We start from the raw sequence: 15,903 nt of genomic DNA on the forward strand, positions 1-15,903 counted from the left end.
TTCTGCTGCTTGTGTTTCAGAAATTTATTTCAAATGGCAATGCCACCCAGTATTATGACCCTAGTGTATTCAGGTACGACAGCATTGATGGACTATCCGCAGAGCTCCGGGAGGGAAGCAGGGCTGTAATCTTGAAAAGCTTTTTTGTAGCACAACTATGAGAGAATCCATGTGCCATAACCTCCATGTAATTGTATAGGTCCTGTACTTTTTGATTCTTCTATGGTATTGTAATTCTAGGAACAGAAATTCTAGAAAAACTGAATTCTAGGTTCAAAAACACATTTCAATCATGTAGCCAGGACACGTTTTATTTTTTTTATGACAAATTTTAACATGATGGATGTCAATGTAAAAAAAAAAGTAATTTTTCTACTTTCCAAAATCCACAGCAGTGGCACTAAGCAAGTGGTTCTCAAACATTTTGACTCGAAGGTCTCCCATATGTCAAACACAATAATAAAAGCCCCCATAGAGGCTAAGATATTGATACGTTATTTTCAATATTTTTGTAATTATTTGTGACAGCTTTACCATGACTCATTGTGTGATTCCAGAACTTCCAATAACTGTATGTTATTCAATAAAAACAATAGTTATTGATGGAGGATTTTTTTTTTTTTGATTGCAGTCATTTTGATTTGATGTGCTCTTTAGGATTTTAATTTAAAGCAGAGTCAGATTATTTTATCATATTATTATTATTTATCATAAGCTTGCTGTCTCCATCTAGTGGATAAAAATGTAACTGCCATGTAATTGAACACCCCACAGGTCAACACAAAACATCAGGCTGACAAGCTAGTTTTCTCTTAGCAGAGAAGACAAGCACTTAAAAAAAAATAGACATGTTAGTGAATTAAGCAGCGAAGAGTCCATGGAATGTAAATGCAGAACCGATGACGGTAACTGGAATGGCACCAATCCTGAAAAAGTTGGTGCATAACTTTAGAAAACGTTTTATCTTTTACAGGTATCACATGTACCACTTAAAAACAGCACAGGCCTAACTGGTCAAACAAGCTTCACTCACTTCTCTATTTTAATTAAAAAAAATACTAATGCAAGTGATGTACACAGAATTACGACTTATAGTGGGATGTAGTGGCTTAGTGGTTTAATGGCTTCAAAACCAGGATGGGACAATTCAAGAACTGCTACTTTTGAGATTGTGCCCCTAATAAGAACATTAAACTCCAGCTTGCTCCAGATTGTCTCTGTCATAAAACTGTACAGTACAGCTCACTTTGCATAAAAGATTCTGCAAAACTTTCAAAAATCAGTATCTGTATCCTTTTCAAAAGGCACCTCATTACGTTTTTATACAAACTACATCTCTAGTGGAATCTTTTGAAATGTTTGGGAAAATGTTCAGCTTCAGAACTTCCTCATCATCTTGAATGTGTCACATAATCATTGTCTTTTTTGAGTCGTCTCTCCATGTGACAGACCTGAGCTCATATTTCACATACGACACAAAAACAATGCAGAAACTCGCACCTCCAAAGTGCTGAGAAAAGAGATTGTGATAACAGAGCAGCACAGTTCCTTTTCTTCCTTGTTCCTGGTTAGTTGCAAAAGAAAGCATACAGTTTCCTCTGCCTGGTCTGAGTGTTTTCAAGTTTTTAACACTGAATGTGTCAGTTCAACCTTCCATTGCTCCCATAGCTGCTCGTCTCATCCTCATGTGTACCAATCAGCCCTCTGATGACCGCTAGACCTGAAGAGGCACAAATGGATTTGTAATAGGAATAAAGAGAAAGCACATAAGGAAATAATGCAAATAAGTATTTGCAGATGAAAAGCTTAGATAAGCGCTAACATCAGGAATACATTGTTATTGCAAAATGCTGTTTAACAGCGGGTGAACATGGGATTTGAACATGTTAACAAACATATAATACTAATATGTTAAATGCAATCATTTTTAAATGCTACTTTAGATTGATATTTATTGTAAAACGCATTATGCAAATACATTTGAATGGGAAATGTTTTTATTTCTATGCAAATAAATTTGAATGGGAAATATTTTTATTCCGATTTATAACGTTACTGTCACCGTTATGTTTAGAGACTTTCAGTTTGTTTTCATTTCCTCACTTGCGTTTCCCTGTCTGTGTTTCCCGCCACTAATCTGTTACCATGGACACTGATCACCTTCCTAACAGCTGCCTGTCCTTCGTGTTAATCATCACTGTGTATTTAAGTTCCTGCCTGTATTCTGTTCATCGTCCGGTATTGTTCGTGTTTGACACGCTGTCTCAACTGTTCCTGTGTATCCTGAGTTTCTACGATTAAAGAAAGTTTACTACATTCATCTCCGTCTCCCATGCTGCGAGCCGTGACAGTTACACTATAATAGATAGTAACAAAACCCTAATACACAATCATTATTTTTCAGATATATTCCCCACACTTATTTCATTTCAGAAAAACATGTTATTCATGTCATTTTAAATTGCAATTCACAATTTAATATAATCACCATTAAAGGAATAATTCACCCAAAAATAACAATTCTATCATCACTTACTTACCCTCAAGTTGTTCCAAACCTATATGAGTTTCTTTTGTCCACTAAACACAAAAGATGATATTTTGAAGAATATGGGTAACCAAACAGTTGATGGACCCCATTGACAAAAATACTATGGAAGTCAATGGGGCCCTTTAACTGTTTCAGTAGGTTTTGTGTTCAGCAGAAGAAATAAATCAAATCAAACTTTCACCCAGTGAAACTAGAAAAATCTAGTTCCCCTTTTGTTCTAGAACAAAGATCAGCAACCTTTCAGAAAATGTGTGTTACCAAGCCATCATATCCATCATTTAGTGGTTAAACAACAACACATTTTGTGTAGGTTTCAAAAAATTCCAAGACTCACGTTGGCGAATTGCAATCGGCCAGATGAGGATGGTTGAGAGACAGAGAGCAGCAACAGCGGCCACACCGGCAGTGACGACCACCATGACAGTGCGATAGAACCATTTGCAGTCAGAGTCCAGTGTGCTGTCAATAAAGACCAAAATAATGTGAGAAGCAAAGCCAAGTAGAAACATACATAAAAAATGTGACAATGAAAAGTTAGACTTTCACACTCAAACACACACATATGGGCCATCTGCAGCATACACATTACAACAATCAGTGTCCCTGTGAAACAAGTAGATTGTGCAGTCAAGATGGTATTTGCAGACAAGAAGGGTATTTAAATATTCTACATTCCCAGCCACTACAGTCATGAGTCAGGAGGCTCATTGTACTCACTGACAGGGATGTAAAGCCTGTATTATCATGACTCCAAGTCCATTGGCCACCTTATCAGTGAAGCTCATTGCCCCGTACACAAAAGCACCGCTTTGCTGTTAAAAGAAAGATCTTCATTAGAGCTACACTGGCAGTCAACAGTTGGGAATAATTACGATTTTTTTTACATTTTAAAAAGTACGGTAGTCTCTTGTCTTGTGCTTTCCAAGGCTGCGTTCATTTGATGAAAAATACAGTAAAACAGGAATATTATGAAATATTATTTCAATTTAAAATAGCTGTTCTATTTGAATATTTATAATGGCTGTTGTTATATGTTGTTATATATTCAGTAAACCAAATCAGAATTAATTACACCATTCAGTAAATGGTGTAATGTAAGTCTCACATATCTAAAATGTACATCACAATAACGTTCCCGGTTCAAATCGGACATTACTGAAAAACAGTTCAGCGAGGAAGTCGACCGTGAACTCAGTAATCATATACATAGATTCCACATTCAACCACTCCAGACATGTCAATGCATCTGCCAACTTTGAACGGTCAACATTTCAGAATGTTGTCGTCACTCACAGTAAAAAAAAATCAAGTTTTCCAGGATGTCACAACAGTGTACAGTGTACAAGCCTCTGCATGTAAAAACTGCCGAGATTTAAATTCCCGAAAAAATTAGATAACCTTTCACAGGTGAGTATGTGTTTTTGTTTTATATTAACTCAATAACTTTTAAATGTCATGTTAGCTAATGCCTTCGTCTTGTTGTATTAAATCCTTTGAAACTCATTTGCTTAAGTCTATTGCTGATATGGATATTCATACTTGCTTATAACTATGGTTGAAGACGCACAGTAAACTTACTCTCAAGTTTTCATGGACCAACTTTGACAGTTCCAATATGGCGGACGGAACAGCCGCTAATGAGGAATCTATACACGGGTTTCTGTGCAAAGTCATCACGTAGATGCGCGCGCATCTAAGAGGCAGAAAGCAACAGTCTTTACGGCTATATCTAGCAGAAGCAGAGATGACGCGGAGCTGTTGTGCTGTAAACTAACCTAAATGCATAGGGTATGTCATGTTTTTATGATTCGCAAACTTAGTTGGACAATTTCATACAGTCAACTAACTAACGTTTTACATAATGTTATATTAATATGCAAATGAAACACAAGCGAACAGATCCAACTCTGAAATTGCAGTTTATTATTGAGTCAACAAGAATTTACAAACAATGCGAAATCTACGTTAATTACAATGTTCTTTTACAGAACTCGGCATAACATATAGCGGTCTTGCCTCTAGGATGCGCGCGCATCCGGTATTGTTTGTATACAAGAAACCTGTGTATGTACTGTATATAAACACATGTATGTCGGTAATGTTTTTGAACTGACTCGTTACAAAGTACAAGTTTATTAAAGTAACTTGTTTGCAAGTCGGACATCACCATTTGTGCTGTGTTCATTGCTGCACTGTGTACATTATTGAGATATTTAACGAAACTTGATATTTTAGTAAGCTTGAACCACCAAGCTGATTACCAATTACTTGTATAAATCACATCTGATGAATTAGTTTGAAACAGATTTTGTGCAGAGCCCCTCAAAAACAGTTTTAAGAATTATCACTTGATATACATTTATGCATATGATAATGATATCATCACATACTGTTTGATCTCCGATGAGATTGGCGGTCATGGACAGTGACATGACCAGAATGACAGCAGATCCAGCTCCCAGCAGCACGGCGGCTCCGTAAACCCGTGGACCCATGTTTGTGTCCACCAAAGCCCAGAAGGAAAACACCATTATGGGCACAAGACCTACAAAATAGGTGATCTGCAAAGGCAGAAATGACATATGAGGCATTTTGATTTACGGTATTCGGATAAATCGGAGAAACAGTAAAAGCTCACAGAGGCGCCGATCCGTTTGTTAACAGGCTTGATAACCAGAGAAGACACCAAGCCACTGACATACATGACCAGGGGAATAGTTGCAATGTAGTTCTGCAAAAAAGAGAGCTCAAGTTTACATTCACTTCATTGTGCCAGAACATAACTGCCCAAACCAGCCTTATTGTACATATGTGGTATTGTAATTAAAAGTACATATAAACTATGTTAATTTTAGTTTTCTTTGTACAAGCAATTAAATTCAGTGTGTATGTGTGTATATACGGTATATAAGGTGTGTATATCTATAAATATATATATATATATAAACACACACACACGTTTATATAATATATTATACATTTACAAACTTTTATGTTAGATGCGATTAATCGATTTGACAGCACTAGTGTATATACAGTATATATTTCTATTTAGCATTCATTTATTTTATTTCAGAGTAAGTTTTAGTCATTTTAGTACTTTAACTTAAACTATTTTTATTTTAGTTAGTTGCCAAGGAACCATTTCTAAATTTGTTTGAGTTTTTTTAAGTTTAGAATTTTCATTTTATTTTATTTCAATGAACAAGTTTATATTGAGAAGTGTCATGTTCCTCACCTTTGGCAGTGATAAGGAGTTTGTCAGATACATCGGGATGTACGTTTGGGACAGGTTTACAATCAGTCTAGTGCACATATATAATATGGCAACCTGGAGGAAGAGAACAAACATTCTTTGTTGTTACTAAATAGCATACTGCGAAAAATATTTCATTATAAGACTTTATACATGTTTGTAGTTTCCATAAGGCATCTTGTGTGTCTGTGTGTTTTGTTCATAGTAAAAGTGCGAGGTCTTCATGAGATCACCTGATAGAAGGCAGGCTCGATGAACCAGTGTTTCCACTGGAGCAGGGCTCCGGAGGTCTGGGTTGGAGGCTGAGATTGTCCAGTCTCTTTAGTCTCCTGAGGCTGGACTTCCTTAGTGCCCACGTGAAAGATGATGGAGGTAACAGTACCAATGGCCCATACTATGAGCGCCAGATACTGTCCCAACAAAGATTAAGCCGTTATTAAGAAGAAATTAACAAATATTTGGAAGTATGTTGGTAACCAAACAGTTTCAGTTCCCATTAACTTTCTATTTTTGTATGAAGTCAATGGAACGTCAATGTTTGTTTTCCAACATTCCTCTTTTTTATGTTCCACAGAAGAAAGAAAGGCATACAGCCAGGTTTGTATCAACATTAAGGTAAGTAAATTGGAAAAAAGAATTTTCATTTTAGTGTGGACTATCCCTTTAACTCGGAATGTAGGCTAAATGTTCTCAGCTTGATAGACAGACATCATAAGTAACTCTTCAATTTGATCTCCATTGCCAAGGGTATGAATATATTTGCATTTGCTCACTCTGAATGTGGGAACATCAAACCAGCTCAGATTCTGAGAAATAGATGGGTCATCTGTCTGTTGGGACTGGAAGTGGAACATGAGCCAAGCCACAGCATACACCACAATGTTTGCCACCACTGTGAAAGCATACCTGTACAGGAAAGCAAACCACTCTTAAAGATCATCCATAACAAAGTTACATGAAGCAACAAACTGACGTCAATGAAAAGCCACTATGCGCAGATGAATAGTTCATAATAAGATCAATAACATGCATTTAAAAATAGATAGGGAGACTCATTTCATGCGAACTTTAAAATAAGGAAACGGTTTTCTTGTTGTTTCCTCTTTTATTTCTAAGACCAAATGTATCCAACAGTGTCACTGAATAGCTTAAGACTTTGAAGTTTGTCAACACTACATTGGCTTACGTGGTTTTTAATTAAAGAGGAATGATATACCTGTATGACGTTAGTTCCACTTTGGCGTGCTCGCATGTGACCAGCTCAGGAATGAGCGACAGGTGGGATATCTGGGTAGCAGCCCAGCCAAATTGGAAGATGATGATGAATGGGATAATGTAAATGAGTGCCGTCGTCTGTGGGGTGCTCTCATCACAACCGATACAGGGGTTGAATATGAAGGGGAAGGAGGCAAACACACTAATAGTTCCTGAGGGGAAATTGGCAGTAAACTGAACAGTGAGTGCAGTGAATGTGTGACACTCAGAAAGTGACATAATTTGGAAGTTTTTTTTTTTTTTTTTTACAGCATGACAGTAAATCTGATTCCAATTCTGATTCCTGATATCCAATTTTGGTAGTGTTGGGTGCATTTGTGCTTATTCAACCCTGTTACCCAAGTTACTGTGAGAAAAAGAAAGATATAAAACCAACCATTTTGTTAAATTTGTGGTAAATATACGTTTTTTTATAACTACAAACCAAATTATGTCTCAAACTAGCTGCTACATAGGCCTATGCAAGTAAATTTAAATGAAAAATGTAAGTAAATTTGCAATCCTGTTACCTATTCTGGCATTTTTCTATATTTTTTATAGGCTACAATTTTGTCTATATAAAATATAGCAAAATCACACAAATAAGGGGTTGAAAGGGTTTCTAAACAAATCTGATTTTTAATCAAAGTAGGCTACATGATTTTTTTTTGCCAATTTGTTGGCAATTTTCAGGGCGCTGTTTTGTACCCTATTCACATCTAACATTTCCCTGACTACAGCTGACAAGTTTTCGCTTCTTTTTCCTGTTTGCTTATGAACCATCATCATGTCAGATGGAGTGTAACATACGGCTACATCTATACACTCTAAAAACTAATTCAGAGGACCTTTAGTCATTACTTAAATATACATATTGTTGTGAAATAAAAAATCAAGTTCTGAGATACAGTTAGACTTTTTACTTGTAATTGTTATTTTATTGAGCTTGGATGACACAAATTATGCCTATTGATTCAATATACTATCATGACTTGTCAGAGTTTAACATTTTCAGTCAATCAAAAATCATTTAATTTTAAGTTCTGCTAATGTAAAATACAATTTGATGACGTGTAAACGGCCCACAGTTTCCGCGCGCATGCATGTTCAATGCCAGACGACGAGTGGGACCACACAGTTGAAACTCAATCTGGTGAATGGTTAGTAATTTTATGTTTAATTACACATTTGCATTCGCTCAGGATTCTGTTGGTGATAGCCTACTGTATAGTAACCGAATACCGAAATCTCGAAGTCCTTATTCTGAAATTTGAGTTGAGTGTTGATAGTAGGCTGTGCGTTCACACCGGACACGAATAGCGCGTCAAATTCGCGCCTGCCGCGTCTAATTTGACGCTTGAACATTTTGAATGCATTCGCGCGTCCGTATAAAAAGCAAGCGTTTGGAGCGAAATTGAAGCGCGTCCGAGGCGAAATCCGCTTCTTCTGGGAGTAGGGTGACCAGATGCGATTGGTTGAAATTCGGGACGGGGGGGGGGGGGGGGGGGTGTAGTGTTCAAAAAAATTTTTGTAAACACCGCGCGCTGGTGACGCCTGCTGGTCAAACGATATAAAATTACTTGTCAAATAAATTAAACATAATGAAACATTAATTTGAGTTGAAATTGTTTTATTAGCATCTAAAGATTGAAGTGATGCATTATGCATATCTAAATTCGCGCCTTCGGTATCTTAGAAATAAAAGAAAACAAAAAAAGATGCCGCAGCCAATGAGCCGCCGGCCGGCGGGGGCTGGCTCATATATCATAATACACTGGCTGCTTTTGGCTGCGGCATCTGTTTTTGTTTCTTTTTTTGTAAGATAAAAAGAAACTCAACCTCCACGGACAGTTTTTAATGTTTTATCATACAAGTTCTATTCAAGATTTTGTATAAGTATAATTTTCGGGACAATTAGGGCCGGATTCGGGATTCGGGACAACAGCTCAGATTTCGGGACTGTCCCGAATTTTTCGGGACATCTGGTCACCCTATCTGGGAGAGGCAAGTGCTGCGGGAAATTTAAAAATACTACTGTTATTGTGTCACGAAATGTAGTTTTAAGAGTTGTTCAGTCGAGAATGTAGTTGTTTAAAGCTCAAATCTGTGGTTTATTTATAAAGATAGCGCCTATTTAAAACATTTGATCGGACGTTTTCGGGTTGTGTGAGACCCAGGGGATCACCGGGTGCTCGAGCCCATGTAAGCCGCCTGGAACAGCCTTTACCTTGGCTGGTCCTCCTGACGTCTGCCGCTGGTAAACGACTCGAGAAATGTTTAAATTCACAATATATAGCTTCTGTTCTATTATATGAAACATATAATTTAAAGGACATTAATGACTCGTTATAACGTATGTCAAACGACTTCTTTAATTATGTTTATATTAATATTATAGTTCATTTAAATGTTTTGAAAGGGAAATATATTAAAAGATGAATGTTACATGTATGTTTAAAAGAGAAATATATTACAATTTAAAAATGGTGCTAAAAAGATAAATAGTGATTGGAAAGCTGTTTAAAAATATACATAATTCCTTATAAAAGTCAGTAATTTAATTTGTGTTATTTAAAATTTGGGCTGCTCCGAATACCATTTTTGAGCTTCGAAGCTTCGGTAGGAAAAAACTTCTTCACCTAACTTAAAACATTATGTTGGATCAACTTAATTACTTGCATTCATGTTGAAAATTATTAAGTTCATGTTACTTAGAAATGCGTTTTATTGTGGACTAAAAGGTAATTCACCATACTCAAAACATCGCTTTGAATTAATGTAATTATGCCAGCAGTCTTAACTTAAAAATTCTAGTGGAAAACGTTAACATATTTTTTTTTGTTGACCCAATGTTTTATTTTTTAGAGTGTACGTTAAGTCCCACACAGCGGTAGTTTTTGCAGGAATTTTAAGTGGAATAGCCTACAACTTCAACAGATTATTTTAAAGCTCCACGTACGGCAACTTAATTTTATTATATATAATTTATTGAGTAGAATGTAGAAAATAGGATATAGCAGAAAGAAAGAAAAAATCAAAGAACGCGCGCTCCTCCACACAGACCGCTTGATATAGTCTGTTCAATTAAGTTACAAGTTTGAATTCACACTCTTACCCACTAAATGCCAGGTCTTTCTTTTACCATACTTTCCACATCCTGCCCTCCGATCGGATTCGTATCCGACAAGCGGCGTGCAGATCCCGTCCGCGATCTGTCCGACCAGCAGCAGCACACCTGCGTTCGTGTCCTTGAAACCGAGAACCGAGTGATAATACACCAGTAAATACGTGAACCACATAGAAGCGCAAAGGTCGTTAAAGAAATGTCCCACGGCGTACGTCAGTCGCCTGCACACTGGTAAAGTTAACGGCTGATCGGACATCGTGAATGAAGGAAAACCAGATGAAACAGAGACGCTCTTACACGAAGTTATCCAGCCGACTGAATTGAATCCGGAATCCCATAGAAAACGATGCTTTACTGAAATAAAAGTGAAATGGTTTCTGCCAGGGATTGTTTGCATCAAGCAGTGTCGGTTTTCTGTTTTAATTCTGCATCTCACACCCACTCTCGAAAAAGGGGATGTTACTATGAATTGATTTTCATAACAGCACACATGCACTTTTTAAAATGAGTGAAAAGGTGGCAAAATCCCCTTGGTGTGTATAAGCCACAGATATAATGTCATAAAAAAATTGAGAACCTAATTACCATGATTATCAGATTGTTAACATATATTACAATGGAAAAGGTGTAGGCCTAATGGAAAATGTGTAAACTGTAAAGGCTGAACATTTTGTCTAGGATGAAACAGACAAGATGGTACGGTACATGGAGGACCACAAATTACAACCACTTATTGAGGGTTTTGTGTTTTACTTTTTTGTAAATCTTTATAACTACTGCATTTATTGCCCATTCAAAAAGTCGAAGTCTATTTATTTATAGATTCACGTATCAGTAAACAAATGTATTAATGCCTATTTCAATTATACAATTAGTTAATGACATGCTTTATTACTATTTCCGTGACACTTGTGGTCCTCCATAGTTAGTTCCCAAAATACAAATTTAGCCCCTATTAACACTATTGCTAATAAATGTCTAAAGCATCACCTGATAACTTCTTCTTTTAAACCTCACAAGATCTGACGTATATGACGTGACAGTAGGCTACAGACAGGCGAAGACACTCATATAAAGTGTTGATGATGTCACAATGGGTCTAATATGAATGACCTGATAATCTATTGGGATTGGTGGTACTGTTGTTGAAGATAAAATACAATTTAGACAGTAGGTAGGCCTACATTGAGTTAGAAGTCCTTATTAAATTCTAATTTTGTTCAATACATAGGCCAATATTGTTTGTTTTACACATGCTTGTATATGTGGTTTACGAGGACTCTTCATAGACATAATGGTTTTATACTGAGCTAATCAAATGTTATATTCCCTTACTCTAAACATACCCACATCACAGAAAACTTTCAGCATTTAAAAAAAAAAAAAAAAAAAAAACACTCTTCAGTATATTTTTAAAGTCATTTGGTTTAAGAGGCGACAGGAAATCAGTCAATTACACATTTGTGTCCTCATAAACCGTATACAAGTATGCACACACAGACCACTTTATTTGGTACAACCTGTTCAACTGCTCATTAACATCTAATCAGCCAATCCCACAGCAGCAGCTTTCAGGCATGTAGACATGGTCAAGATTATCTGATGAAGTTCAAACGGAGCATCAGAATGGGGAAGAAAAGTGATTCAAGGGAATTTGAACATGGCATGGTTATTGGTGCCAGACGGGCTGGTCTGAGTATTTCAGAAACTGCTGATCTACTGGGCATTTCATGCTCAACAATCTCTAGAGAATGGTCGCAAAAAGAGAAAATCTCCAGTGAGTGGCGGTCCTGTGAGTGAAAATCCCTTGTTGATGCCAGAGGTCAGAGGAGGCTAGACTGGTTTGAGCTGATAGAAAGGCAACAGTAACACTTGCTACAACAGAGGTCTGCAGAAGAGCATATGAACGCACACATTGAACCTTAAAGCAGACGGGCTCCAGCAGCAGAACACACACCGGGTGCCACTCCTGTCAGCTGAGAACAAGAAACTGAGGCTATAATTCGTATCAGCTCACCAGAATTGGACAATAGAAGATGGGAAAAAACGTTGCCTAGTCTGATGAGTCTCGATTTTTGCTGCAACATTTAGATGGTAGGATCAGATCCATTCGGCCTTGTATCAACGGCTCAGGCTGTTAGAGGTGATGTAATGGTGTGGGGGATGTTTTCTTAGCACACTTTGGGTCCCTTAGTACCAATATTGAGCATAGTTTAAATGTCACAGCCTACCTGAGTATTGTTGCTGACCATATCCATCCCTTTATGACCAGTGTACCCATCTTCTGATGGCTACATTCAGCAGGATATAATGCGCCATGTCACAAAGCTCAAATCATCTCAAACTGGTTTCTTGAAAAGGACGAGTACACTAAACTCTACAGCATGGATGTGCAGCTGACAAATCTGTAATGCTATAATGTCAATATGGACCAAAATCACAGAGGAATGTTTCCAGCTCCTTGTTGAATCTATGCCACGAAGAATTAAGGAAGTTCTGGAGGCAAAAGAGGGTCCAACCCGGTACTAGCAAGGTGTACCTAATAAAGTAGCTGTTGTGTGTATATTTTTAACACTAATGAAATATATATACAATAGAAATATATACAATATATTTTCAAACAATAATTGATTTAGAACTAAAATTAAAACACACATTAAGATGAGAAATATACAACATAAGCCATTCACATCCACACGTAACAAAAAACAATAGTATCACTCAACAACAAAAAAAATGTCAGTGCAGGACACTTGCTTAAATTTTAAACATTTTACTTGGAAAGGCACAAACTATGATTTCCTGGTAAATAAATTTTGATGTGAGAAATAAAACTGAAATACATTTTTTCTTCTTTTCCTTTAACGGTCCTTGAACAGATATCGGCTCTGTGCGGGACCGTTCCCACACCAGTTGTCTGAAGTTTTTCCTCATCGTTTCATTGCAAGCCCACTGTGTTGTGTTCTTCTTTTTCCCCAAAAGTGCAATAACAACAATGACAAGATAATAATATCCATTTGTCTCTCCATCGCCCACAGTACCTGAGGCCAGTAACTGTGCTACAGAGTCCACAATGACAGAAAGAAATGGAAGAATTTATATTTAAAAATGACAAAAAAGGACAAAAAGAAAGCATTTCCAGGACACAACAACTGCTTTACAACCCAGGGATTCCTGTCCAAAAAAATTAAAAAATTAAATCACAGGAAAAAAAGACTCCAGAGTCTGGTTGAGATGAAATGTGTCCTGTTATTTTTGTCATTTGGTGGGGTTCATTCCCAGTGCAGAGGCGACTGCTGCTTTCACGTTTTTGTCAGAAATAAAAATTATATTTAAGAAAACTTAAATCATCCATTCACTGATGTTTTCATCCCCTGATCAATGAACAATAAATGCTCTGCATTGAACCTAGTATACAACGTGTCAAACAACATCTTTTTTTTTAGTTCACACCACTGGGGTTCTTATATATAATCAATTACTCTCATATCATCACAGTCTTTTCATCTTTTTGAATGTTTATGTGTGATTTCTTTTTTATTTCTTTTTACACGTCTTGTATCATATATCTTCATTTATTCTCTTTTTTTGAAGGAACCAGTCTGTTGGACAGTCAACAAAATTCCTTTGCACTCCATTAAGTGGTGAAGCATCTATGAAAGAAAGTGTGATGGGAACAGAAAGAAAGAGAGAGCGAGAGAGAGAGAGAGAGAGAGAGAGAGAGAGAGAGAGAGAGAGAGAGAGAGAGAGAGAGAGAGAAAGAAAGAGAAAGAGAGAGAAAGAGAGAGAGAGAGAGAGAGAGAGAGAGAAAGATCTGTGTATTTTCTTGCATTTCAAACTTAACAGTGACCAGAATGTATCAAGTTCTTTTCAAAGAGTGAGCTTCACTTGTGCCTTTGAAGAGCTTTCCTCTTTCTTCTTTTAAAAAAACAACAGCACCTGAAAGAAAATCAGAGCAAAAATGACAACAGACACACACAATAAATAAATTAAAAATTCAAATGTCTTGAGAAGTTGAATTCGGTTACAAATTGAAGAGCGCTGAGGCATAATGAGGAACATTACATCAGTACAGAGACATTCAAACAGCAATATGCAAAGACAAAATGAACATACCTAATTTTCGATTAGAGTTGACGAGCAACAGTAATGCAAAAATTGACATCCAGAATTCTGGCATATTTATGCAAATTAGAACTTACAACCAATGGGAGTAAAGACACCAGTCAAGTATACTCAAGTAGTCAATTTTACACTGATTCATTTGACTGTTATGATTCATTATCAATCAAATACAGGGATAATTAAAAAAAAATAAGCAAAAAGGAAACTGATTGTTTTTTTTTTACCAGGTTTACATACGATTTGTGATCATATTTCAAATCTGTAGTCAGCATCTGTGACTTACTTTGTGTCGTCTGCCACCTCTACCTCAGCGGGTGCAGTGATGGGAGCATTGGAGTGTCCTGCGGTTGGGTCGTCTGTGTTCAGCTCTCCATTTGTGGAGCTCATGACCTGAGGATCGCACAGACACAATATAAACATTTCATACAATCACCACAACTGAAACATTTTCTTTACACATTTTGTGTAAAATTATAAAGTCAGAATTCACACAAGAATTGTATGTGTCCTGTAATAAAAAAAGTACTGAAAACTGTTGATCGCAAACACTGAAGATTGAAGACTTAAACCAAAAAGAGCACACTTCTTTCAGAGTATGTGATATACTCTAATAAACATGCACTGACTCCTATTTCATCAAAATTACAATTGATACACATGAATATATATATATATATATGAATATATAAAAGAACAAAGAACATACAGGTGAAACTCAAAAAAATTTAAATATCGTGCAAAAGTTAATTTCAGTAATTCAACTTAGTGAAACTATATTATATAGACTCATTACATGCAAAGTGAGATTCATTCAAGCCTTTATTTGTTATAATTTTGATGATTATGGCTTACAGCTTATGAACACCCCAAATTCAAAATTAGAATATTGTGAAAAGGTGAAATGACAAATAAAGGCTTGAAATATCTCATTTTGCATGTAATGAGTCTATATAGTATATTAGTTTCACCTTTTAAGTTGAATTACTGAAATACATTAACTTTTGCACGATATTCGAGTTTCAGCGGTATGGTAACATGCCTATACAATAAATATGTGAATAAAACATTAAATGACATTGAATTAAACATGTGACTATACTACAACATTCCTGTTCTCGAAATACTTTAGTTTTTTTGGGAGGGGCCTGAACAATATTCAACCCCTATGAAAGCCATTTTGAAAAACTTGAGCAACTGCCATCTTTGTGCTGAGGCAGTGTCAATACATGTAGGCAGCAGTAAAACTACACTGCTGGGAATTTGACAGTGCAAACCTCTGAAAAAAATCTCTGAAACAACAAGAACAGACTTAACTAAACTAAAAAGAAAAATTGAAAAAAAAATTATGAATTCATAAAAAGACAATTATCTTAAGATGTGAGATGAAAAACAAAACCTGCGTTTATACAATGGGACACCATTCCAAAAACCAACACTAGGTGGCACATGTGCTTTATCAAGCACCTTTCCCATATAAGAGTTTCTCTTTCAAATCTATCAGCATCCATTAGATCCTATCACATCATGAGCTGCTCTCAAACTAAAACGCTTGATGGCTTCTATTTTAAAACGCACGGTATCTCCAAGGAA

General features: G+C 36.4%; 2 protein-coding genes across 5 annotated transcripts in view; both read right to left on the reverse strand.

Moving 5' to 3' along the window:
• Positions 1 to 292: 292 nt before the first annotated feature.
• On the reverse strand, positions 293 to 10,616 carry mfsd12b (major facilitator superfamily domain containing 12b). The gene is made up of 10 exons (XM_079637281.1): positions 10,177 to 10,616; positions 7,024 to 7,234; positions 6,581 to 6,713; positions 6,041 to 6,217; positions 5,790 to 5,882; positions 5,190 to 5,282; positions 4,942 to 5,112; positions 3,269 to 3,363; positions 2,886 to 3,010; positions 293 to 1,720 (listed from the first exon to the last, which is right to left on the reverse strand). Exons 1-10 carry the CDS (start codon positions 10,583 to 10,585, stop codon positions 1,641 to 1,643), a joined length of 1,587 nt encoding a protein of 528 aa, XP_079493407.1. The 5' UTR covers positions 10,586 to 10,616; the 3' UTR covers positions 293 to 1,640.
• A 2,329-nt stretch (positions 10,617 to 12,945) lies between these two features.
• Positions 12,946 to 15,903, reverse strand: part of csnk1g2b (casein kinase 1, gamma 2b) — a 30,235-nt gene continuing 27,277 nt past the window's right edge. For all 4 annotated transcript variants that reach the window (XM_079637764.1, XM_079637762.1, XM_079637763.1 and 1 more), the window contains 2 exons: positions 14,597 to 14,703; positions 12,946 to 14,127 (listed from right to left, as the gene is read on the reverse strand). In XM_079637764.1, the coding sequence (XP_079493890.1) occupies positions 14,073 to 14,127; positions 14,597 to 14,703 (162 nt within the window). In that variant the 3' untranslated portion in view covers positions 12,946 to 14,072. The remainder of the gene's footprint in view (positions 14,128 to 14,596; positions 14,704 to 15,903) is intronic.

This window comes from Phoxinus phoxinus (genome assembly GCF_949152265.1).
Source record: "Phoxinus phoxinus genome assembly, chromosome: 15".
In the NCBI taxonomy this organism is placed as follows: Eukaryota; Metazoa; Chordata; class Actinopteri; order Cypriniformes; family Leuciscidae; genus Phoxinus; species Phoxinus phoxinus.